General features: G+C 44.9%; 2 protein-coding genes across 9 annotated transcripts in view; both read right to left on the bottom strand.

The window, feature by feature from the left end:
* The window catches only part of CHFR (checkpoint with forkhead and ring finger domains), a 70967-nt gene extending 61537 nt beyond the window's left edge, over positions 1-9430 (bottom strand). Inside the window, exon 1 of the mRNA XM_077875063.1 lies at positions 9304-9430. The gene's annotated coding sequence lies outside the window, so the exon portion shown is untranslated. The remainder of the gene's footprint in view (positions 1-9303) is intronic.
* Positions 581-26939, bottom strand: ZNF605 (zinc finger protein 605). 8 transcript variants are annotated; one of them, XM_077875075.1, is made up of 6 exons: positions 26855-26939; positions 22574-22684; positions 20109-20283; positions 11772-11892; positions 11447-11539; positions 581-7396 (listed from the first exon to the last, which is right to left on the bottom strand). In XM_077875075.1, the coding sequence occupies exons 3-6, from the start codon at positions 20121-20123 to the stop codon at positions 5601-5603; spliced, it is 2025 nt and encodes a 674-aa protein (XP_077731201.1). In that variant the 5' UTR covers positions 20124-20283; positions 22574-22684; positions 26855-26939; the 3' UTR covers positions 581-5600. The 8 variants fall into 8 exon arrangements, with proteins under 8 accessions (XP_077731201.1, XP_077731202.1, XP_077731203.1 ...); XM_077875076.1 differs by lacking the exon at positions 26855-26939 and adding an exon at positions 26736-26779; XM_077875077.1 differs by lacking the exon at positions 26855-26939 and adding an exon at positions 26514-26638.
* Positions 26940-26994: the final 55 nt, after the last annotated feature.

Here is a 26994-nt window from a genome sequence, read left to right as displayed (position 1 = left end):
CAGCTCAGCGGCTGCAGCCCACCATCCCAGATCCCTGGGTTGTGAGGTCAGGCCCCATGTTGGGTGTGGAGACTACTTAAAAATAAAATTGTAAAAAGAGAAAAAAGAAAGAAAACTGCGCCTCCTGTGGGCAGAGCACCCGACCCGGTTTGGGGCATCCAGGCCCATCTTGCAGGCCTGGGTGGTCTGCAAGAAGACACTGTCCATGTGTGCAAGGGGGGTCCGAGTGGGTGACACCCGACACAGAAGGTCAAGGTGCATGCGGCCCACCTCTGTTTTTCTTAGAAGCTGCTCTCTCGGTATAGCTAAACTGTAAGTACCATACTCTTTGAAGCTCAGAGGACTAGGGGAGTCTCCAGGTTGGTTTGTGAGCAGCAGGTTTTACTTCAGCACGAACCCCAGACCCCAGCTGGTGAACCAAGGGCCACCGCCAACAATTGAGTGGAGAGGTACTTTCCTCAGTTTCAGGTGTGTGTGGATGATAAACCTGGACGCTGACTGAGAACTCAGATTTGGTTTGCGATGCTTAGCTGAATGGAGGCTAGAGTTCCCTGTTACCAAGAACCACACACACGCATACTCAATCATTGAACAGTTTACTGAGTAAACATATAGGTACAAAGAATTTGTTTTCCAATACAGCAAAGAGCAGTGTGGCAATAGGTCTGAGCTAGCACAGTTTGTGCTCTCGGTGTACCAGGCAGTGAAGACAGTTCACAGACTGCTCCTCACAAAATGACAGAGGCCCAACCTTTCCCCTTAGTGGTCTGACCTAACCTTGTATGTGAAACATAGCTGGCCAGGAGCTCAGGTGTCCTCACCTGACACACCCTGCTCTGTACAAACATGTGATAGAGTAAGTATACATTAACTTGCTCATTCACTGATAGCTGCCCTGTGATCATCACAGTTTGGAGATAAACCCACAAGCCACTTTGCTGGCTACAGCGGTAGCAAGTCCGTGGTTTAAATGCTCCCTTAACATGACCACTCTAACAAACACCAGAAGTTAATCTGCTTCCCCATCTTCTTGTGAATCTGAGCTTAATGTGGCTTTTCTATAAATTTTAATGACAGGAATGATAGCAGTGCTTTAAATGAGAACTTCAAATGACAAATGTCATTTCATTTGTATTCTTTTCATCTTACCAATGACTGCTTCTAAAGCAATACATTCTGTGTTGGGCACTTGTAATGATGTAGGTGTTGTAAAATACCTAAGTATAATGATTTAGGTATTAACATTGGTGTTCCTGGCTTATTTAATCCTAGCATTCTGGAAGTAACAGTCACAATGACATGAAGTCAAGACTACCCAGATACAATGAGTAATGACTGTGCTCTAAATTGCAAAGACCCCACAACGGAAATAAACAATGATCAGATAGCATCACTAAATCCACAGATGGGGCATGCAATGCTGGAACTTATTACTTGTCATGCTTGTGAGCTGGTAATGAGATGTTACACTGCCTGCTTCTAAGCTGCAGACATCATGAGAGAAAGTTTTCTCTTCTCCTTTTTTTTTAAGATTTTATTTATTCATGAGAGTCACAGAAAGGAGGCAGAGAGACAGGGAGAGGAAGAAGCAGGCTCCTTGCAGGGAGCGCGACATGGGACTTGATCCCCAGACCCCAGCATCACGCCCTGAGCTGAACACAGATGCTTAACCACTGAGCAACCCAGGCGTCCCAAGTTTTCTAAGAGGAGAGTGAGCATGTCCTTGCCTTCACTATGTGACAAATACATGGGGCCCGAGGAGAGCTGTATTGGTAGAAACCATTTTGCTACCAGATATAGAGCACACAGTCCTATTACAGAGAAACTGTTAAAGGTAACTGTCACAGCACTATATTCCAACTACCAAGCCTCGAGACATTGATTTCATTTGCAAGCTAATTCCTTAAAGACAGGACCAGTGTAATACACAAGTTTATAGGCACAGACTGCATTGTGAATGGTGTGTTTCAGGGTTATACAAAATGGAAGACCCGCATGAAAAGCTTCCTCAAAATGCGTATTGAAATGGAAAAGCACCTGGAGAGAAAATGCAGCTGGGTAGCCTGATGGCAATTATTTCCCTTCAAAAGTGCTCTGGGTACCAAGGGAAAAGGACTGGGTGAGAGATAATAAAGAAAGGTGAAATTCTTAAGAGGTGTTTGACAAATGACCACGTATGGGGCTGCTGTGTTGGGGATCATTGGTAGTCTACTTGACTAGACTATGGTGTTGGTGATGGGCAATGGTGTGGAGCTTTAGAGACTCTGGCAATTCTGACTACTGACATGAGAATCTTGTCCATGGACTACAGATTATATAGAATAAAAAGCAGCACAATACGGAATGACGGTATGCACAGCACAATCATTCCTTTCTACCTCATGCAGTAACTGATTATCTTTTTCTTGTTCATACATATTGAACATAATGCCAGTGTGTTTTGTAAATTGCTTGGCTAATCCAGAGATAGCATGAGACTTCATAAATGTTTTAGTTTCTCTTATTGAAGAAGGGTTGGTAATAACTGCAAGACCATTAGATATGTAGCAGATGATAATCTGTGGAGCCATTCACATTTGCAGAACAAAACAAAAAAACACAAAGAACTTTGTAATCTAATTTCTATTGAATTGTTTAAAAACTAAGAGAAAACATTGACACTCAGTATGGGAAATCTTGATAGATATCAGTCTATGCCCTATGAGGCACATGTACCAATAGTTGACACTCAAAATTTTGTTAAATGCTCATCATTTAACATGGCACAGAAAACAAATGGTACACTCAGAATATTAACTCAAGAACATTTAATAGAGGGACTATTTACATATGTGTTCAGAATTAAGGACACCAACCAGAGATGGTAAAGTATCTGAAGAGCAAGGAGAGGGAGGTGTTAACTGAGAAGTCTACAGCCCCAGAGGAGCGCTGCCCAGCAGGAGCTGCAGCCATACAGGCATACACTTGCCCAAAACCAAGGTCCAGTAAGGGGAGCTGGGAGGAATACATGTTCCAGCCTTTCCTCTCCCGCCGGCTGATCTAGCCCCTCCCATGGTTGAGCCTAAGCAGAAAAACTAGTGGGGCAGCCCCTGAGAGTGCAGGGCAGGGAGAAGTAGGTCACAACCAGGACCTATCCAGGTCCAGCCTATGTGCAGTGTAGCTGCTAGAGAGTCACTCTGAGCCTGAGAAACAGGTTTCTAACTCACATCATGCAATCTATTTAACTGTGTTTGAAAATTCATACCTAAGTGGTGGTGTTGTTGTACACTTTACTCCCACAATACATTGTTACTACTTTGGCCTTAAGCAATCAATTACCTTTTTCAAAGATTTAAAAAAAAAATCTTTGAATTTGAATTTGAATAAAAAATCATTTATTGTTTATCCACATATTCATCTTTTCCAGAACTCTTCATTTTGTCCTGTAGACCCACATTTCTATTGAAGATGATTTTCCTGCTGTGCTGAAACTTACTTTAAGGTTTCCTGAAGGAAGGCCTACAGCTAATAAATTCTCTTTGACTTTTTCTGAAAAAGTCTTCTTTTGCTTTCATTTTTGAAAGATGGGTAACAGACAAATGCCAGGTTGCAGGGGTCACTCTGTCTTCTTGCTCAAGTACTTTCTGGGCAGGAGTGTGCTGTCGTTCTCTGCTCTGTGACCATATCCTATCTTTCTCTAGGTGTCTTATAATAGTTCTTCATTAATTTGACTATGATGTCCATTAGCAGGATTTTCTTTACACATCTTGTTTGGGGTTCTTTGAACATCTGAAATATGTGGTGTCACACTTTTCATCCTATGTGTAAACATTTCAGCCATTATTTACTCAAATACTTTCTCATGCCTCTTCCCCATCCTCTCCTACGACTCCACTTCGGATGTATGTTGGTTGTCCCACTGCAACTGACTCCCTCCTCTCTTTTCTTCCAGTCTTTTTTTTCTCTGTGTACAGCAGTTGGACAGTTTTTGTTTGTACTTAAGTTCATCAACGTTTCTTCTTCTTTGTCTGATCTGTTCTTAATTCCATCCAAAGTTGGCTTTTTTTGGTCATTTTTTTAATCCTCAGATACTACTGTTTTCATCTTGAGAAGTTGCACTTGGGCTTTTTTAAAAAAAGATTTCATTTATTTATTCATGAGAGACAGAGAGAGAGAGAGAGAGAGAGGCAGAGACACAGGCAGAGAGAGAAGCAGGCTCCATGCAGGGAGCCTGATGTGGGACTTGATCCCGGGACTCCAGGATCATGCCCTGGGCCAAAGGCAGGTGCTAAACTGCTGAGCCACCCAGGGATCCCCACACTTGGGCTTTTTAAAATACATCTTCCACTTCAGGTTTTATCACATTCACATTTTCCTGTGTATTTATAAAAGCTACTTGAACATCCTTATCTAATGCCAACTGTCTTGGTCTCTTTTATGTCTCTTCCTACTGAATCATTTTTTGTCCTGGTTACAAGTTGTATTCATGTAGCTTCTTCGCATGCCAGCTAAGTTTTTGGATGCCACACACTGTGGGTCCCGAGTGGATTTTAATCTAGGGTTAATTACTTCACAAGGTCTACTCTGCTGAGAACCCTACCTGATGCCCCATGTGTTCAAAGCTGGTGGGAACTTTACTCGCAGCCCTGCTTTGATTTCTAGGAACTGTTCAGCCTACTGCTTTCCAGAACTACTTTTTCCTTTCACACATATGCAGATCAGCACTAAACCAAGAGACTCAAGAGGACTCCTTGGATTTCTGCAGCCCTCTTTCTGGAAAGCTCCCTCCTCCCCAGTACCTTTCCCTGCAAATTCTAGCTACCATGGCCTCCCCAAATGCCAAGTCAGTAGTTCTCTTCAACAATACTGCAGCCTGGGAACTGCCACCAGGCACTAGGCTGGGCTGTCATGGGGCTCACCTCACTCTGTCTACCTTCTGCCAGGAATCACAAACTTCTGCCTGCCATAGATTTCAAAACTATCATTTCATTTATGTTTTACAGGTTCTAGCTGTTCAAGGCAGGGGAATTAATCTGTTCCTTGCCATACCACCGTAGCAGAAAGCAGAAGTCTTCATACTTTAAACACATCTACCACTTAAAAAATAACTATTTTAATAAAAACTTAGATACAACAAACACAACGTTAAAGAACTCTTTCAATAGGATCATGCTTATCCAAATTCTTCAAACTAGGACTGCTCTTCTATATTAAAATCTCTAATTCATACTATTCAGTATTTCCTTTGTGTATGCATTCTCTAGTGTACTGTGAGTTATCTTTTCTTCATGAACCCTTTCACTTGCTTTTTACAACGGCCCAGTTTCTCCTTGAGTGTAGTTCCTCTAACAATGAGCTGTCACTTCTGACTACAAGATTCTGTACCACAATATTGATAAGAATTCCATGTTAAGTCAGTAATTTGTAACCAGTTGTGTTTTCTAGGAGAAGGCTCTCTTACACTGTCTACTTCAAAAGATTCCCTCTTTTATCAAGTGTTGGGTGAGACTTGCCTTCCCAGGGCACTGACAGGGTTCCTCCCGTGTATGTGTGTCCTCTGACATGTCAGAAGGCATGATGTCTGATAGGAGATTTTTCACATTCCAGCACTCACATGGTTCCTAGAGTATGTGAGTCCTCTGATGAATCACGAGTTGGGACTTCCTGCTGAAGGCTTTCCCACACTCACTGCACACATAGTATTTATCTCCTGTATGGATTCTCTGATGTCTCATAAGGTGTGACTTTCTGGTAAAAGACTTCCCACATTCACCACATTTATAGGGTCTCTCTCCTGTGTGAATTCTCTGATGTATAACAAGCTGTGCCTTCTCAAAGAAGGCTTTTGCACAATCACTACATCCATAGGTTTTCTCTCCTGTATGATTTCTCTGATGCTTAATGAGCTGCACTTTCTGAACAAAAGCTTTCCCACACTCACTGCATTTATAGGGTTTCTCCCCTGTATGAATTCTCTGATGCCTAAGAAGCTGTGGCTTCCAGGCAAATGCTTTCCTACATTCACCACATTCAAAGGGTTTCTCTCCGGTATGGGTTCTCTGGTGATGAATAAGGCTTGACTTCTCACTGAAGGTTTTCCCACATTCAGTGCACTCATAGGGTTTCTCCCCTGTGTGTGTCCTCTGGTGTGATATCAGGCTGGACTTCTGGGTGAAGGCTTTCCCACACTCACTGCAATCATATGGTTTCTCTCCAGTGTGAGTTCTCTGATGTGTTAGCAGCTGTGACTTCCCAAAGAAGGTTTTTCCGCATTCAACACACCCATAGGGTTTCTCCCCTAAGTGAGTTTTTTGATGTCTGATCAGCTCTGACTTCTTAAAGAATGCTTCCTCACAATCATTGCACTGATAGTTCTTCTCTCCTGTGTGAGTAATTTGATGCTTGAGAAGTTGTGGTTTCCTGATGAAGGCTTCCCCACACTCACTGCACTCATAGGGCTTCTCTCCTGTGTGGATCCTCTGATGCCTGATGAGCAGTGAGTTCCTGCTGAACGCTTTTGTACACTCATTACATGCATATGGTTTCTTCCCTGTGTGAGTCCTCTGATGAGTAATCAGCTGTGACTTCCAGAAGAAGGCTTTCCCACAGTCACTACATTGATAGGGCTTCTCTCCTGTGTGTGTTCTCTGATGTGTAATGAGCTTTAATTTCTGGGAGAAGGCTTTCCCGCAGTCACTGCAGCCATAGGGCTTCTCTACTGTGTGAGTCCTCTGATGTCTTTTAAGTTGTGACTTCCTGCTGAAGGCTTTCCCACATTCACTGCATCCATATGGCTTCTCTCCTGTGTGAGTCCTCTGGTGTAAAATAAGCAGTGACTTCCTACTGAAAGCTTTTTGACATTCACCACACCCATATGGTTTTTCTCCTGAATGAGTCCTTTGATGAATAGTGAGCAATGACTTCTGTGAGAAGGCTTTCCCACATTCACTGCATCCATAGGGCTTCTCTCCTGTGTGAGTTCGCTGATGTATAATGAGCTGTGACTTCTTATTAAAAACGTTGCCACATTCCATGCATAAATGGACTCCTGTATGTGTTATATGGTTTGCATTGGGCCACGACCCTGTACTGCTAGCTTTTCTACATTTACTGCAACCACAGTATGCCATTCCACCATGGGTTCTATCAGCTTTGATATAGAATAAATATTTCTTATTGAGCTCATCAAGCTTTTTTCTTCCATGGTTATTTTTTGGAATAAGAAACTCAAAAGGATGTTTCAAACTTTTTTCACCTGTGCCACATTTATGGGGTCTCATTCCTAAATGAACAAAGTTAATGCTTGAATGAAATATTTTCCTAAAAACATCATATTCATGGCCTCTCTCCATACTTCTAAGCTTGTCTTGATTATCCTGGTGCCACATTTTGAGACTGTTATCTAGCCAGACTTCTTCTAAAAAGGAAAAAAATGAATCATACTGTATAAATCCCCCAACAATTATGCTCATTGAATAAAACTGACATAGAGCCTAGGATCCCAGTTTTAAAAACAAAACTAAACAAAACAAAACAAAATCCTCCAAAATATAATATCTACTTACTGGACATTAAAAATTTTGACATACACTGTATGTTAACTAATTGGAATTTATATAAAAGCTTTAAAACCTTTCTAACAGAAATGAAAACATTTAAAAGTTACAAATGTTTATAAACATAAACTTTAAATGAGAAAAGATGAAATATGCTCAAGAAGCAGTGATCATGAGCGTTTATGCTCAAATACTAGTGATTGATTTACTTACTCGACAACAATCTGATTATCTGCTGTATATACAGAGGGAAGATGAGGGAAGAAAACAGGTAAGCACTCTCTGCGTCAAGAGTCCTCACAATACTGTGAATGCTAAGAGTAACAAGCACACAGAAGAGCAAGACTGGTGTATGCTGTGCTATTAAAGGAGGATCACTGAGTGCAGTGCATAGTAAATACAGGATATCAAGTTTTTATCCAAAAGTCAAGAAACATTAGGTTCCTGAACGATCATTACATTTAAAGAACATTCTCATTTACAATTGTCACCTGAATAACTGACATCACTGACTTCTATTTCTTGGGGTTATCCAAGAGTTCTCCAGAGCTCAGCATCTACACTTTTATTTAGGTTTTTTGACACTTTAACTGAATCTATCATTTATATAATGAACCTACATGTAATCCTGTCAATGAAAATCATTCCAAACCACAAGAACTCTTTAGATAACATTAGGATAGACTTTCTGTTACCTGGTAAGTACAATTTGTGATTTCCACAACATGACCATTTATTAGATATTTTAAAGTGAAGGTTTGTTTATTTTATGATATTCTTTACTAGCTATTGTTAGGTAACATTCCCAGGAGGTACACTGCAAGACAAAAGATTTTGAGAGACTTCAAATAGAAGTCAACTTCTTCTCTGCAGGATTGTGTGTGTGTGTGTGTGTGTAGGGGGCTGTAGGCAGAGACTTATCTAATTCTTGGACATATCAGAATTTCAAAAAAAGGTCCAATTAGAGCTGCTGATTTAGAAAATAAAAGGACTTCATGTTTCCAGCGTGAGTGGAGGTACTAAAACTATTGAGATGGAAATGACTGAGAAAAAGTTTGGAGATTAATAGCAAGTGTCATACGTAGACATGTAAGTGTGAAATCCACCTAAAGCGTTTATAAAAAATGGTTTCATGAAAGCTGAGTAAAGAAATAAAAACCTTAAATTAGAATCAAAACAATAAATAAAATTAACATATATACAAGTCAATAAATAATATAAAATAATATTCAAGTAGTTCAACTGCATCAAAATATTTAAGAAATAGGGACACCTGGGTGGCTCAGCGGTTGAGTGTCTGTCTTTGGCTCACGGTGTTATCCCAGAGTCCTTGGATTGAGTCCCACATCAGACTTTCTGCATGGAGCCTGCTTCTCCCTCTGTCTATGTCTCTGCCTCTCTGTGTCTCTCATGAATAATTAAATAGAATCTTTAAAAAATATATTTAAGAAATAAAAAACTTTGGGGTGCCTGGGTAGCTCAGTTGGTTGAGCGTCCAACTCTTGATTTCAGCTCAGGTCATTGTCTCAGGGTCCTGGGATTGAGCCTTGTGTCAGGTTCTGTGCTCAGCAGGGAGTCTGCTTGAGATTCTGCTTCTCTCTCTCTCTTTCCCTGTACACCCCGTGCCCTCTCTCTCAAAGAAGAAAAGAAGAAGAAGGGGGAGGGGGAGGGGGGAAGGGGAGGAGGAGGGGGAGGAGGAGGAGAGGGAGGGGGAGGAAGAGAAAGAAGAAATCTTGTCATTTTGGAAAAGAAGTATGTTGTTTCTTACTGGTATTATTCAGGGCCAGGCACAGGTGAACCCACTTGTCTCTGTCATACTCTGGTCCACACTGCCTGCTTTCACTGTAGTTTTCAAACTGATATTCCTACTCCCACTCTTGCTCCCTCCCAGTTCTAGTCTCCAGAGAGCCAGTGAGCTTTAGAAAATGTGATCAGGCTTTTTACTCCCTTGCTGGAAAAAAAAAAAAAAAAAGAAAAGAAAAATGCATGCTTTTGTCATGGCTTGTATGTTCTGGCATGCCCTAATCTTTTCCAATCTCTCTGACTTCCTCTCACACTTTTGCTCACTGCTGCTAGCCATACTGAATTCCTTCCCATCCCTTTGAGCCCAGAGGCCTTTCCTGCCTCAGGACCTTTGCAATGGCTGTTCCTTTTATTTGGCATGCTCTTCCTAGTTTTCGGCATGGCTCATTCAAGTGTAAAAATCATTTCGAGGGCATCCTAACAATATACTGTTTATTTCCTTTATAGTACTTATCAAAGAGGTAATCATCTTATTTCTGTGTCCCCCACAAGAGTGTAAACCCTGAGGGCAAGGAATAAGTTTGTACTTGTCACTGATGTACATCTATACATAGCACAGAGCAAGCCCTCAATACATGTAGGATAAACACTGTTCATTCACAACTGGACTTCTAAAGCAGTTCCCCTCTGTATCATTAATCTTGATAAATAACTTTGCATTTTAATATAAATACTTTTTGCTCAAATACTGAATTATTGAATAAATATAGTTCTGCATTTTATTCTATGTTAAACTTCTCTGTTCCTATTTCATGACTCTTTCTCTATGCCACATAATACTGGTTGTTCTACATTAATGAGTGAATACAAAACCTATCTGCACAGTTAGTATTTTCTAAGCTACACATACCCGGACCTAATCATCCATGGGAATGGAACCTGGACATCTATAATTTGAAGTATTTCCTAAGGTAAGCTGAGACACTTGCTTAGATAAAAACCTTTGCCTTAAAGTAATACTTGATAAGAAAGGTCCTGCCTTACCTGGCCCCACAACACTCACTTAATGAAACATTTAATAATTATACCCTATAAATTCTACAGGGGAGAGAGAATATGTTCCTTGCAGTCCTTCTATGTGTGTGTGGGGGGGAATCATTAAGACCTACTTGGTTAAAAATTGGTGAAAAGTCCCAGATAATGTCTGACTAGGGCCAAAGTTCCCATAATGCAATCCTAAGTGGGCAGAGATCACACACTGGGAATCAACACTCCTTGGGTATGAGAAATGGCTCAAACTGAAGAGACACATAGTGTCCACGTGGGGAAAGGATCTGAGGATCAAAGGCTCAAGTGCAGAGAAAAATGTATGAAAGGCTTGGAGGAAGAAACTAGTTTGAATGGAGTTAGCCCTGACTTCTGGCAACAGAAATTAAAAACAAAAAACAAATGGATAAGATGTTGCCATACCATGAGGTCCTCCAACATAAATGTAGTTAAAATATCACACAGCACTTGGGGATTTGAAAATTAGTAGTCTCTTTGAAGGGTTAGTGAGAAGCCTCGAGAAGGTGGACATCAATGCAGTGAAAAGCACCCAGGGAGCTGCCTGCAAAGGGCTTAGTCTACACAGAAGATGGGCGAGGCAAAGTGTCCTCACCAGGCTTACGTTATTTGGTTTTTATTCTACCTGCATGGGTTCATCTTCTACTCTCTATGGGTTTAAATCAGAAATCTGGAAAATTAGAGAAAAGAAAAAAAGAAGGACTCAGTCGGCGTCCCTGTAACAGGAGAAAGTTATGAATTCTTCAGGAGGAAGAAGGAAGCCCACCCCTGCTGGGTGGAAGTGCAGGAGAGGCGGAGGGAGCTGAGGCGGGCTGGGAGGAGGATCCTTGTCCTAAATGCTGGCCACCAGCTCGTGCCGCTGTCTAGGGAAGGGGGAACGTGCCATCACCAGCTCCGCACAAAGAGGACACATCCTGATGTGGAGACCAGGACAGAGCACATTAGAAACCAGGAGAACTCAGGTCACTAGCCCTGAGCCAACTCTAAAGACTTAGGAACTTCCAGCAGTTTTATGAATAACTTTTCAAAACATTATAAGCAACCTATCATCAAAAACCCGAGATTCAATTTGCACTGTACACATACACCTGATTCCCTCTCACCTGCAAAGCTCTGACTTAGAACTTCTTTCTGCACCATCCACGGCTCTTCTTGCTCCCGCTTGAAAATTGCATCAGGTCTGATAATGTGATAACCTGTTCAGTGGAAACACAGACAACTTGGACCCAATTCCTTGCAATGATGGACTCTTAAATATGAAGAATATTCACTGCAAAGGTTGTAAAACAAAGCAAGTGAACCAAAAATCTTTCAATTGGGTATAGAAATTAAAGAATCTTTGACATCTGAAACTTAGGTCCAAAATTAGTAAACATTTTAGAGGCCCCAGTTATTGGATACACACTATTTATATAAGAATATTCTTACCCAAGAAAACTAGATTGCTATAGTTCTCCAACATCACATCTCTGTACAAGTTCTTCTGAGTAGGATTAAGTAGCTGCCACTCCTCCAAAGTGAAGTCCACAGCCACATCCTCAAAGGAGATCTAGAAAAGCATAATCATTGTTATACCTGAGGTAGTCCTCATGGCAGGATATGGGCTTTCTCCTCCAGGGTGGGAGGCAGCCTCGCCCATCTCTGACTCCTGGTGTCTGTGTTTGTGTCATACTCCCCTCCAGAATGTGTGCTGGACTTACTGACTCACTGACGCTGAAGACAACTGCAATAGGATGGCATGTCTGAGATTACTCCCCCATCTTGGGAAGCCTGTCTTGCTCTCTCGGGGGAATTCAGCTGCCACGCAGTGAAGCAGTCCTGTGGCAAGGAACTGAGGCGCACAACTCCCACATGACCAAGCCTGGAGGAGGACCATCTCCCTACTGCACCCTGAATGCCCCACAGCCTGGCCCACCATCCTTGTCACAGGGCCATGTGAAATCCTGAACAGGAACCAGATGTAGGTGCAGCTGGCAAACTTCAACCCAGAGAAACTGTGGGGTAAATGTTTGTGTTTTTAGCCACTGAGGTTAGCGTAATTTGTTACACAGCAATTGATATTTAATATAACATCCTAATCTTACATTATACCTCAAGAGAAACAAATATGTTAAGATATTTATCATTTTGAATTCACTCATCTATCCATCTACCTATCCATTAAGAAATTAGACTACAGGGGATCCCTGGGTGGCGCAGCGGTTTGGCGCCTGCCTTTGGCCCAGGGTGCGATCCTGGAGACCCGGGATCGAATCCCACTCGGGCTCCCAGTGCATGGAGTCTGCTTCTCCCTCTGTCTGTGTCTCTGCCTCTCTCTCTCTGTGTGTGACTATCAGAAAGAAAGAAAGAAAGAAAGAAAGAAATTAGACTACATTGTGTTCAAGCACAGTGCTTCTCTCTCTCTCTCTTTTTTTAAAGATTTTATTTATTCATGAGACACACAGAGGGCGGGGGGGAGGGGCGCGGAGCAGAGGCACAAGGAGGGAGAAGCAGGCTTCATGCAGGAAGCACAATGTAGGACTTGATCCTGGGACTCCAGGATCATGCCATGAGCCAAAGGTAGATGCCCAACTGCTAAGCCACCCAGGCATCCCAAGCACAGTGCTTCTCAAGGACAGTGCCACTGGTATTTGGAAAGAATTCTTTTCTTTTTTTTTTTTTTTTTTTAAGATTTATTCATTTATGTTATTTTTTTTTTTTTTTTTTTTTTTTTTTTTTTATTTATGATAGGCACACAGTGAGAGAGAGAGAGGCAGAGACACAGGCAGAGGGAGAAGCAGGCTCCATGCACCAGGAGCCCGATGTGGGATTCGATCCCGGGTCTCCAGGATCGCGCCCTGGGCCAAAGGCAGGCGCCAAACCTCTGCGCCACCCAGGGATCCCTCATTTATTTATGTTAGACATAGAGAGAGAGAGGTAGAGACACAGGCAGAGGGAGAAGCAGGCTCCATGCTGGGAGCCCGACGCGGGACTCCAGGATCGTGCCCTGGGCCGAAGGCAGGCGCTAAACCGCTGAGCCACCCAGGGATACCCTTTGGGAAGAATTCTTATCCGAGTCCCACCTACTGTCAGATATTCCACATGCCTGGCACCCATCTGCCAAACAACAGTCATATTTTTTGGTTTCTGTCTACATCCCTACAACACCCCTCCGTCTGGCTCTGCACCAGACATTGTGAGGACTAGCTAGCCCCTTCTGGATCTTCTGGAATACACGTATTGTGCAACTAAGGCTCCCCAAACTATAAGAGGTGCTAGAAATATGAATAGAATAAAAATCATGTTCTTAAAATGTTTCAGTCTTTTCAAGAAAAAAATAAAGTGTCACAGAGGCCATGACACAAGGATATAGAAGGCTTGGGACAAAAGGCAAACGAACAAGTGGGAAAAGAACAATGTTGCAGGATTCACATGACCGGGTTTTGAGACTTCCTATGAAGCCACAGGTACTAAGACAAGGTGGTGTTAGTCAAAGGATAGATACTAGACGAATGCAACAGAAGAGGCAACTTAAAACTAGACCCCCATATGCTCAATTGATTTTTGACAAAAGGCAAAAGCAATTCCATGAAGAAAGGAGTTTTTGCAACAAATGGTGCTAGAACAACTGCATATCCACAAGCAAAAGAATAAACCTCAACACATTCCTCATACTTTATATAAAAATTAATTCAAAATGGATCATAGACCTAAATGGAAAACATAAAACTATAAAGCTCTGGGGAAAAAGAACCTGCATGATCCTGGGTTTGGCAGTGAGTTTTTATTTTTTAAAAGATCTTATTATTTCTTAGAGAGAATGTGCACACTCATGCATAAGCAGGAGGGAGCAAGCAGAGGGAGAAGGAGAAACAGATTCCCCATAGAGCAAGGAGCTTGATGCAGGGCTTGATGCCAGGACCCTGTGATTGTCACCTGAGCTGAAGGCAGACACTTAACCAACTGAGCCACCCAGGTGTGCCAGCAGTTTTTTTTTTTTTAAGTTTGTTTGTTTGTTTGTTTGTTTATTTATTTATTTATTCATTCATTCATGAGAGACACACAGAGAGAGAGGCAGAGACACAGGCAGAGGGAGAAGCAGGCCCCATGCAGGGAGCCGGAGTTGGGACTAGATCCCAGGTCTTCAGGATCAGGCCCTGGGCTGAAGGCAGCACTAAACTGCTGAGCCACCCCGGCTGCCCAGCAGTGAGTTTTTAGATACAACACTAAACATGGGGTCAACTTAAGAAAAAAAAATGAAACAGACATTTACAAAGTTATTTTTTTTTCTATGTGAAAGACACTGTTAAGAGAGAGAATATAGACAAGGCACAGACTATGAGAAAATATTTGAAAAGCACCCATCTGGGGCACCTGGTTGGTTCAGTTGTTGAGTGTCTGCCATCAGCTCAGGGCATGATCCCGGGTCCTGGGATCAAGTTCTGCATTGGGCTCCCCAGGGGGAGCCTGCTTCTTCCTCTGCCTATGTCTCTGCCTCTCGAATGAATGAATGAATGAATGAATAAATAAATAGGGATCCCTGGGTGGTGCAGCGGTTTGGCGCCTGCCTTTGGCCCAGGGCGTGATCCTGGAGACCCGGGATCGAATCCCACGTCGGGCTCCCGGTGCATGGAGCCTGCTTCTCCCTCTGCCTGTGTCTCTGCCTCTCTCTCTCTCTGTGTGACTGTCATAAATAAATAAAAATTAAAAAAAAAAAAAGGGCATCTCTTGAAGAAAGGGAAATACATCAAAAATAAACTACTGGGACTTCATCAAATAAAAACCTTCTGCACAGTGAAGGAAACAATCACCAAAACTACAAGAAAACCTACAGAATGGGAGAAGACATTTGTAAGTGAAACATCTGATAAAGGGTTAGTATTCAGAGTATATAGAACTCAATACCAGAACTGATATAACTCAATACCCCAAAAAGCAAATAATCTAATTCAAAAATGGGCAGAAGACATAGACATGCCTCCAAAGACAACATCCAGATTGCCAACAGACACATGAAAAGATGCTCAACATTTCATCTCAGGGAGGTGAAAATCAAAACTACAATGAGATTATCACCTCACACCTGTCAGGATGGCTAAAATCAACACAGGAAACAACAGGTGTTGGAGAGGATGCAGAGAAAAGGGAGCCCTCGTGCACTGCTAGTGGGAATGCAAGCTGGTGCAGCCACTCTGGAAAACAGTATGGAGGTTCCTCAGAAAGTTAAAAATAGAGCTACCCTAGAATCCATTAATCACATTACTGGGTATTTACTCAACGAATACAAAATCAGTAATTGAAAGTAATACATGCACCCCAATGTTTTTGCAGCATTATCTACAATAGCCAACATGTGGAAAAGCAGTGTCTATGGACGGACGAATGGATAAAGAAGAGGTGGTGTGTACACACACTGGAACATTACTCAGCCATCAGAAAGAGTGAGATCTTACCATTTGCAACAACATGGATGGAACTAGAGGGTATTGTGCTAAGTGAAATAAGTCAGTCGGAGAAAGATAATACCATCTGATTTCACTCATATGTGGAATTGTAGAAACAAAACAAGCAAAGGAAAAAAGAGAAACAATCCAGGAAACAGACCCTTCACTGTAGAGAACTGTGGTCAGCAAGGGGAAGGAGGACTGCACTAGGTCCAGGGGATGAAGCGCACACAGACCATGGGGAGCACAGAGGGATGTGTGGAAGTGCTGAGTCACTACACTGTGCGCCCCAAACATAACACTGCATGTTAGCTACACTGGAATTAAAAATAAAAACTTAATGGGAAAAAAAAAAGTCCTCATGTGCTCTCTTCTGCATCACATATACTAAAAAAAAAAAAAAAAAAAAAAAAAAAAAACCCTCTTATTTAAATACAATGAACAAAAAAGATGAGCAGAAGATCTGAACACAGGGGTGTGTGGGTGGCTCAGTGGTTGGGTGTCTGCTCAGGGTGGTTCTGAGATTGAGTCCCACATCAGGCTCCCTGCATGGAGCCTTCTCCCTCTGCCTCTGCCTCTGTCTCTCTCTGTCTCTCATGAAGAAATAAATAAAATCTTAAAAAAAAGATCTTAACACACATTTCACCAAAAGATATATAGATAAAAAATAAACATGAAAAGATGTTTAGCATTATTTATCAATAGGGAAATATGAATTAAAAGTATAATGAGATGTTACCACATACCTATTAGAATTGCTAACATTAATTTTAAAAACCCACACAGTGACAAATGCCAGTGAGGACGCGCAGCAGCAGCAGCAGTAGCACTCATGCACTGAAGGTGGGAACGCAGAAATGGCGCAGTGACCTTGGAAGATGTTATGGAAGCTCCCCAGAAAGCTGAGCACTGATGACCGCACAGCCCAACAATTCTAATTCCAGGTGCCTGCCCAAGTACACTGAAAACTTCTGCTCATCTCAAGATTTCTGTTCAAACTATATGCAGGTGAACATGACAGTTACAAAGTAGAAGCAAGTAAGGTGTCCTTCAAAAGTGGAAGGCTAAGCAAAATGGCGTGTTCATGTAATGGGATACTATTTGGTGACACTGCTCAGTGATAGTAAAGACTGTTTCAGACATGGACGATCTCAACGATAGGAGTGAAAAGTGCCAGAATCAGAAGGTTACATGCTCTAACATTCCGGGAAAGGCTGAAGTCTGTCACTTCCCATTGACCAAGGACACGTCAGTTGGGGTCACGCGTTGGAGATGCAGGAGGACCAGACTCAGGGAATGTCTCTGGAGAACTGGAATTGTTCCAAGTCCTGACTGTGATGTTGATAACGTAAATTTACACACACCCTAAAACTCAGGAGGAGTCAGGTTCCTGGTTAAAAACTAGGATTTTGGGGGACCCTTGAGTGGCTCAGTTGTTGATTGTCTGCCTTCGGCTCAGGGCATGATCCCAGGTCTGGGGATCAAGTCCTGCATCGGGCTCCCTGTGAGGAACCTGCTTCTCCCTCTGCCTCTGTCTCTGCCTCTCTCTGTGTGTCTCTCTCATCAATCAATAAATAAAATCTTAAAAACACAAAAAAACAAAAACAAAACAAACAAAAAAAAAACCCTAGGATTTTTCAGTCCCAACCTCAGGCAAACCAAAGCCTTTACCTGATGGGCTGCCCAGGGGAAGCTGCCCTCCCCACACCAGACGTGGCACCACAGGCTCCAAAGCACTATTATTCTGGTCCTCCTCACTGAATGTGTTACTGGTACTGACTTCATGCCTGTGTAGACTTTTGCCAGCCTTTGGCTCCAGGCCCAGATGGCAGCAGCCACAGCTAGGGCCATGAGAGTGGGTATGTGGAAGACTGACCTGCCTTCCTTGTGGGCCCTAGCTCAGACCCCAGGTGAGCTTCAGAGTGGCATATAAAACAAGCCCTCCTACAGGAATGACCCTTTTGGATAGAAGTAAGTTCTGCTCTTCATAAGCTTGTGGCTACCCATGTCGATGCTCACCAAAAAGGCCCCTATACTGGCCAACAACCTTGCTCCAATCAACTAAACGTGGAGACTGAAACTGATCCCACCACACAGCACACGAGGCTAGCCTGTGGCACAGACTCAGATGCCAGCTGGGCATGTGTGCACATGCTGCCCGTGCCATCAGGAGATGCTGAAACAGCACAAAACACACATGTAGGCTTCCACACGCTGCTCAAGGTAGCAACACTGCCCAGAGACAAGTTCTCGGGCCAATGGGTCAGGATGTTCTGGACAGGTAGATTTCATTGGGCCTTCTGTCCCTTATATGCCTTTTTTACTAGATGTGACTGCAGTGGACACTCTCTTGAAGTCTGGTCAACCATCCCCATGGGTTCTGCTGACTTGGGCCACACTATACAGGCCTTCCATAACCACATTTGTTCCTTTCTGGGGGTCTCCTCAATTCATTGCATCTGAGAATAGCCCAAGATTAGCCATGAGGCTGTTTTAGTGGACAGTTAAAGACAAGATTTATGTGGCTGACTAAAGGGGTCAACATAATCCCAGCCCCAATTACACAGCTCAAGAGAACAACCTGGGACCCCCATGCAGCATTTCCCCAAAAGGATGCTTGTCTTTGCTGCCTTCACATACACACCCATCTTTTCCAGTTGCTGATGGCTTAGGCTCCATGGCAGGCACTGCACAAGGCTTCCATCCCCTATCACCTCTTCCTGAAGGTTTAATGAACATGAGACTATGCAAAGTCATTTAAAATCATTTGAGAATTCTGGACATGGAGGTACCTGTATTTAGTTAGCCAATCCCCCCCCCCCTTTTTTTTTAAAGATTTTATTTATTTTAATTGGGAGAGAGAGAGAGCAAGATAGAGAGCACAAGCAGGGGCAGCAGCAGAAGGAGGGGAGAAGCAGACTCCTCACTGAGTAGGAAGCCCAATGTGGGGCTTGATCCCAGGACTCCGAGATCATGGCCTTCACCAATGGAGCCACCCAGGTGCCCTGCTAGCCAATTCTTAAACATGATGCATCTTTCTGGTTAAGTTACATAATATTTGCCCTTCATGCATACAATCAATCTTTCCAGACAATGGGTGTGGATGAAAACAGGAGATGAACTTTTAAAAAGTTTTGATTACTAAATGGGACACACTGATACTAGCAACAGAAGAATAAAACCAGAATAACCCTAGCACCCGGGGAAGTGTGGCATTGAATGATATGAATGATCTTTGTTTTTTGGACCTGCTCCTGAAAGCTTTCCCATCCTACTGGAAAAAAAAAAAAGAAACAACTTCCACCCTGGAGGCTATGTTAACCCTGTGGGGGCACCCTCTGTAAGCTCTTTGTTGCCAGGAGACCCACCTGTGTCCTCTAGGACTGCACTGCTGACTTGTACCCCAGCCATCGGGACACTCTCCATTTCTCGAGTCAAAAAAGCAGAAAGAGGGGCACCTGGGTGGCTCAGTGGTTGAGCGTCTGCCTTCGGCTCAGGTCATGATCCCAGGGTCCTGAGATCGAGTCCCACATCGGGCTCCCTGCATGAAGCCTGCTTCTCCCTCTGCCTGTGTCTCTGCCTCTGTCTCTCTCATGAATAAATAAAAAATATTAAAAAAAAACAAAAACAAAAGAAACAAACAAAAAGCAGAAAGGGCTAAAGGTCTAGAATACCACCATGCCCAGCTTTTGCCAATAGAAGCAGAAACATTTCTTCCTAAAATGTACCAAAATTCCAACTGACAGAATATTTATGGGGCCATTTGAAGGTTTTGTAATGATCAGTTCTGCCAGATGACTTTGGTTTGTTTCCTACAGCTAGAATATAAGTAAGATAGGTGGTCCAGGCCCACAGGTTTGGTCCTGTAACAACTGTGTTCTGAGTTTTACTTTAGATTCACATTGAGGAACACTGTTAAACAGCACTGGGAAATAAGTTTATTTATTACAGGGTTTACTTAGGACTTTGTCCACTCTATCACCCACATAAACAGTTATCAAAGTACCGTCTGTGTAAGTAACCATTAGGAAGGGGTTGCTTGCACTGAGTAGCTAGTCTGCTTTTGTCAGAGGAAACAAGCACTCCACTGCTTCCCTTCCTGTCTCCACTGTGGGAATATTTGAGGACGGCCTGCAGCTCACCTCTAGCAATGAAGTACCTTGTCTCCTAAGTATCCATGCTTTGACTTTAAGATTTCTGTATGATTCCATAATCCACTTTGCTCTCTGACACCTTCTTTCCAAGTTGATATTTTCTGATTACGATTTAAATGTATTTAGTACTTTCCCATGAGCTTTGTCACATCTATGGGAAAAAAACTATTGGAGAACAAATAACTCACCTGTGACTTGATCATTTTCTGCTGCTTGGAAAAATCTGCTCGTTCTGTGACTTCTCTCCGTCCTGACGCTCTGCAGAGGCCTCTGGTCAAATGTCTGTAAACTGACAAGGCACCCCTAGTCCTGAGGCCTCTTCTTCTTTCTCACACATGAGTTATCATGTCCCTCAATCACGGCCTGGAGACGCAGTGGGAATTTTCTTTTAGATGACGTAATTACTGTGGGAATCTAATCTTGGTTCTCTCTCACTGGGAAATCAAACAACTTGAACCAGGCTAGGGGTAAGCAGCAGGATGCAAGATGAGTTACCGGCCAAGTCTGCCTCTGGCCATGTCTGCACCACACACTGCAGCCCTGGCTCCCAACATAAATGCCATATTCAGGCCACTTGCTTTAGGGCTTCAGCCAAACACCCTCAGAGGAGTATCATCAAACCAAGATGCACTGCAGACATCAACAAAATCCAGAAATAGCACCCTGGCTCACTCATTCTGCAGCCGTATTTCTGGGGGGCAATTACATGAAATTCTTGGGGCAGGTGCTATAGAGTAAAATGCAACTCATTTCTAGGCAGGATGGTAAACAGAAGAGCCTTTTAGATCAAGATGATGAAGTCGCCTGGGGTGCTAGCTCCCTACTCCGAAATTAGCCCAGGAACAAAAGGAAAGCCTTGACCAGAGGAGCCAACAGAAATAGTAAAAAGAAGAGAGGCCGCGGAGGAGACTGAGGCTTGTGTGTGGGTACGTGTCCTTCCCCTGAGAAACCAGCAGGAACCGCCAGGCCACATTTCCAAGGCATAATGGAGGCAGATCAAAATCCCCGAAGAGCTGCCCTTCCTCATGTCCCACACTCCTCTGTGCCCCAAGGACAATGCTCCAAAATCTGCTTCTTTGTGAGGGTCTACGTCACTGACTAGAGATGCCTGATGGGGCGGTGGGACACAGGGCTGTCTGCGGTGCTGGCGCCGGTGCTCTTCCCAGCCCTTCCCGAGCGCAGGTCACCAGAGCTCGTGGGACAGCAGCTAACACCTCTGGGGGAATATGAGCTCAGAGGCCAGTAAGGGTGAACATAACATAAAAACTAGATAACAAATGAGTTCTCCCTCATGCAGAAAAGGGAAAGAGAGTCCCTTCCGAGTCCTACTCAAAGAGCACTTTAGGAAACCCGTAATTGGGATCCCTGGGTGGCGCAGCGGTTTAGCGCCTGCCTTTGGCCCAGGGCGCGATCCTGGAGACCCGGGATCGAATCCCACGTCGGGCTCCCGGTGCATGGAGCCTGCTTCTCCCTCTGCCTGTGTCTCTGCCTCTCTCTCACTGTGTGCCTATCATAAATTAAAAAAAAAAAAGAAAGAAAACCCGTAATTGTATATTCTTTCTCTGCCCCTTTGAATGTGTGTAAATCCTTCCTAAAGCTAAATAAGCCTGGTCCAGTTCCAGTTCCAAATTGTCCTTCCCCAGGACCTGGGAGCTCTCTCTTTGAAGTTGTCCAGGAAGACAGGCTCCCATTTCCCATGTCAGGAAGTCAGAACCCTCACCGAGTATGGACTGGCACCTGGCTTCCAGGTGTAAAACTACTTTAAAACTGGGATCCCTGGGTGGCGCATAGGTTTAGCGCCTGCCTTCGGCCGGGGGCGCGATCCTGGAGACCCAGGATCGAATCCCACGTCGGGCTCCCGGTGCATGGAGCCTGCTTCTGTCTCTGCCTCTCTCTCTCTCTCTCTCTCTGTGTGACTATCATAAATAAATAAAAATTAAAAAAAAAAAAAAAAACTACTTTAAAACTACTTCCTATCACAAAGACACAAGGAGTCTACTTTTCCTCTTGACAAAGGCCTCCCTAAGTACCGGGAACATGCAGTGTGCACTATGTGTGACAACCTATCATTTATCCTGAGAATATGTGTGTAATGGGTTACACCTGCCTAGCTATACAGAGAAGACTGAGCTTTCTTTCCGTCTCTGTAATCTCCTCAGCAGGTTGCCTGCAAAGCTCACTGTATTCTCATTTAAAGTTTAATTTTTATTCAACAATAAAACTTTTTCTTTTTCTTCTGCTTTTGTTAAAGAGATTTTTGGGTTGGTGGGTTTGGATTTTAATTATTTCCTCAACAGGCCAAATAACCGCATAACTGAGTAAAACTGCTATTTTAAAAAGGTTTTAAGAGGGATGCCTGGGTGGCTCAGTGGTTGAGCATCTGCCTTCGGCTCAGAGCGTGATCCTGGAGTTCCAGGATCGAGTCCCGCATCAGTTTCCCCTCCAGGAGCCTGCTTCTCCCTCTATGTCTCTGCCTCTCTCTGTGTCTCTCATGAATACATAAGTAAAATCTTTAAAAAAATAAAAAGTTTTTACGAAATTGCAAACTACGTAACAGGTATGTTGGGCAGAGTTATTGGAAAAAACAAAAGCAAGATTTCAGGTAAGTATAATAAACAAAAAATACTCCATCTTGATGTGTACACACACTTACACTTTGAATTCCTTCCTTCATGTACCAAGTCATGAACCAGTTATGAGATGAAAGCCAAGGACTTGACAGGCGTGAAATTGCAGAGATGTTATTTCCCTCCTGAGAACATACCTGAAAGGAAATGTCCAAAAATCACCATCCCCAGTATACCACAGGACGAGAGGGACAAACTCCAGCTTTTGTAGCAACCCTGCCAGGGGAGACTTGTCGGCGCTGGCAGGGGGCCCCTGCAGGCCAGGAGCGGCAGCTGAGCCCAGCGGTGCGCCCCGCTGGTCTCCGCAGGCTGATGGGCTGCTCAGGAAGGCCAAACCTGGTGAACAGGTCTGTGGGTTCCTTTCCAGAAAATAAACTGAACAAAGGGAGGATAGAGTTCCTGCAGAAGCTGCAGAGCAAGAGCTCTTTGTCTCACTGAAGCATAGGGAGGCTGTCCCCAATGTCCCAGTGGACAGAGAAGTCAGCCTGGATATTAGCCCACTGCCGGCTTGACCCCAGGGCAGCTAACCAGAGCAGAGCCACGGCGCCAGCCCCTCCCAGGCATTTACTACCTACTCCAGCTTGGCCAAGGGCTGTGCTCAGCACCACATGCTCCAGGGCCCCCCCACAGCTCAGGCAGCGGAGCTGGGCCCTGTGCACACAGAGCAGAGTCAGAAGAGAAACACTGAGCACCACTTGGCTCTAACTGACCCTGTGGGTCAACTTGTGGCGGCATCACCTGACAGCCTTAAATGTCTCCTTCTCTGTCACTGAGAGGACGGAGGTCCCCATGTTAACATTGGGGGCTCTTGTGGAGCAGTCAGGAACCACGGTCTAGACAGACAGGATGGATTGTGAATTTTGACCCAAGCAGTGGGAGGAGCAGAGCAAGGGCATCTAGACCAGGAGGAATGGCTGGCAGCACAAAAAGAGAAGGATAACACAAGTCTCGCCCACTTGTAGGGTGTTGACACAAAGTCAGACCCCCAGAATGAAACTGAACTCCATTTAAGTCCAGTGTGAAAGAGTGTATATGGCTCCAGGGCAAATCTCAGGAAAAAACGTTCTGGAAGAGCAGAGCATCTCCACAGGTAGATGCCCAGGGTGCTCCTCCAGGCTCCTGGACACTGGTAGGGGGTCTCAGGAAGCCCTGAGAAAATGAGTGTGAGAAGTTATTGCTACCCAAACCTGGGCTTCCTGGGATCAAGACCCTCCTGCCCTGGAAGCTATTTAGTTCGGATCCCTTTTGGGTTGATGCACAGATCTTCTCTGTCACCTCTGGAAAAGGGAATGTGCCAACTATACTAATATCCAAAACTGTCACTCTGGCTTCCTCCTCCAGGATCCTGACATTCTCCTGCACTCTGCTCTCAGTCACATCAAATCTCTCTCATACTGTGAGGACACACACACCCTTACAAATACACATGTTTGGGAACCCTGGGTGGCGCAGCGGCTTAGCGCCTGCCTTTGGCCCAGGGCGCGATCCTGGAGACCCGGGATCAAATCCCACGTCGGGCTCCCGGTGCATGGAGCCTGCTTCTCCCTCTGCCTATGTCTCTGCCTCTCTCTCTCTCTCTGTGTGACTATCATAAATAAATAAAAAAATTTAAAAAATACACATGTTCACACATGTTCATTCATTCACATGTACATATATGCACTCACACACTCAGATGCACACATACTCATGCTCACACACACATGTACTCAAGTTCTCACATTCAAAATATACACAGGCTCACAAATACACACATGGTCACACACATATACATACACATACATTCACATGTATTCATGCACTCGCATTCACATATACACATGCTCACACGTACACACATAGTCACACACACATAAACGTTCACACACTCCCATGTACACATTCATGCATTCCCATGTACACATGCTCACACTCATATGTTCAACATTCCCATGTGCACACGTTCACATGCACATATATGTTCACACCTACACACTTAAATGTAGAGCTCATACTCACATGTGCTCTCTCATATATACACATGCTCACATATGCTCACTCACATGTACACACCTTCACACACGTGCTTACACTCACATGTACACAGATGCTCACAGTCTCATCTACTGACCAGGAAAGCATCAATTTGCTGAATACCTCTTACTAGCAGGCTGTTCTGAACACATGGGAGAGACCACTGAACAAGACAGACAGGGTCCCTGCTCTCTAAGAAAGACATTCTAAGATAGGAAACAAGCAAATAAAAGAATTTCAGACTGTGAGAGTGCTTGGAAAAAAATTTTAAATACGACAGTGGGATGGATGGATAGAGGATACTCTCTCACACAGTTGGAAAAGGCCTCCTGGAAATCAAGGACTTTTAGCTGAGCCCAGAAGAGAGGTAGGAACCCACTGGGGAAGGCTGTGGGAGGATCAAGCCCACAAAGGAGCACCACACTCAGAGGGCTGGAGCTAGACAGGGATGGAGAAGGGCAAGGAGGCTGAGCCAGCATGGGGTAGGACCTACGGCCACCAGGGTCACAGAGAACACTGAAATAAGGAGCTGTCACAGACCAACAATGTAATGTGCTAAGTGAGAAGGACCAAGAACAAAAAAGAATATAGTCATTCAACAGAAGTCACTACATCAGAGTCTTGCCTGAGTCAATGCATGACCACCCAAACCCACAAACACAATTCATGTCCTATCACCAAAGATGGTCTCAGTCCCACACAGCCCCTCCACCAGATCTGGAATAGACTGAAACCCCCTGCCACCTCAGCCATGGACGGAACTTCAGCTCTCAGAGGCTCCCGTGTACCCACACTGACTGCCTGAGACTTCTCCAGGCCCTTGCTCACTGAACACAACAGAGCCGTCATGAGTCTCCAATCTACACAGCCACTGAGCATCACAAGCCCCACTATCACTTCCCCCACTTGCCCATCATCCCACCAGGACCCCAGCTTCCGGTTTTACAGGCTGTGCCTCCAGGACCTCTTACACATACATATCCCCAGTGACTCTTTCAGCAAAGCCCCCTATCAACCCGAGTGACAAAACCAACACACAGGAGTATACAAGTCAGGAAAATCCAAGTCTCTCCACAGCCCCGCCCCCAATCAGATATCCACAGGACTCTTTACTCCTGATCATTCCAGTCTCTTCCTTGCTCAGCCCCATGCACCAACCCTAACCCTAACCCTAGAGGCCCCCTGACTGCTTATGACAGCACAGTCCCTCATCACAGGCTTCTCACCACTGAGGCCAAAAAACCCATCACTGGTTCCCTCACACTCCCACCCAATAATCTCGACAGAGTCTGTTCTATTCGTTGACCAGTAGTGGAGTCAGTGAGATCCTCAACACTGAGTCCCCATGAACCACCCCAGGACTCCAGTCCTTCCTCCTCCAGTTATCCATCCACTCAACAGTGCCCCAGTCACTGTTCCCACAGAGCCCCCTCAGGCTTGATAGCCCCCATCACTATACCTAAGGCACACCCAATCCCTCATTATCCAGAAGCCCCAACCATTCACCTCCCATGATACCTCACTTTCTAGTATAGCCCATGCTTACCCACCATCGACTAACACCCCTGCAGGTGCTCCTAATCATTACCTGAAAGGGCCACCAACTCTGCATAAACCCACATACCCTGGTACCTCCAACTAATACTCCCACCGTCTGCTGCTTCACAGCCCCTAGTGGGCCACCCATCCACTTGCATCCAGATGCCTTGTGAACGCCACACATTTTGTCCTGATTGATCAGCGGGAACTTCGGTCCAGCGCTTCCAGTCAATAAAGTCCTCGGCCCATCGATTCCGAGCCCTCGGAACGCCCCCAAACGGATTCCCACAACAGCACCCCAAGGCACACTCGGCCCATCCCACAGCCCAGAGGACTGCGTCCAGGGGATCCTGCACCCCCGATCCCTTCCCCTCCCCTCTTAACACGATTACCCCAGAGACCGCCAGTACCCACTTAACTCCCTCGGTCGGCTTCACCAACACTGGTCCCGTCCAAGCCCCAGGTCCCTGATTTATCAGACACGCCAGCATCTTGGCCCTCCGGTGGCCCTAGCGACACGACCCCCCCCCCAGCGTCCTCATCACGGCCACAGCAGGCGGCCCCCACCGCCGCCCCCTTCCTTCGCGCCCCCAGTCGCTCCCACGCCCGATCCTTCACTCCGGATCATCCTCGCACCGGGCTCCGGAGCCAGTTCGCTCGTGCGCCGAGGTCACCGCGGGGCCCACACCGACACCTAGGCCGCCCCGGCCGCCCCGGCCCCGCAGCCTCGCCGCCCCGCCCCCCGCCGCACACACCCTCCAGCTCAGGCCCACCGCGCCGGGGCTCACGCGGCCGACCGCGGAAGTGCGCGTGCAGAACTACATCCCCCAGAGTGCCGCTCGCCCCGGAACTACATCTCCCAGAGGGCTCTGCGGCGCGCCTTTTCCGATTGGCA

This window comes from Canis aureus, chromosome 27, assembly GCF_053574225.1.
Source record: "Canis aureus isolate CA01 chromosome 27, VMU_Caureus_v.1.0, whole genome shotgun sequence".
NCBI lineage: Eukaryota > Metazoa > Chordata > Mammalia > Carnivora > Canidae > Canis > Canis aureus.
The sequence above is the reverse complement of the archived record's forward strand: the minus strand, read 5'-3'. Positions and strand labels throughout refer to the sequence as shown.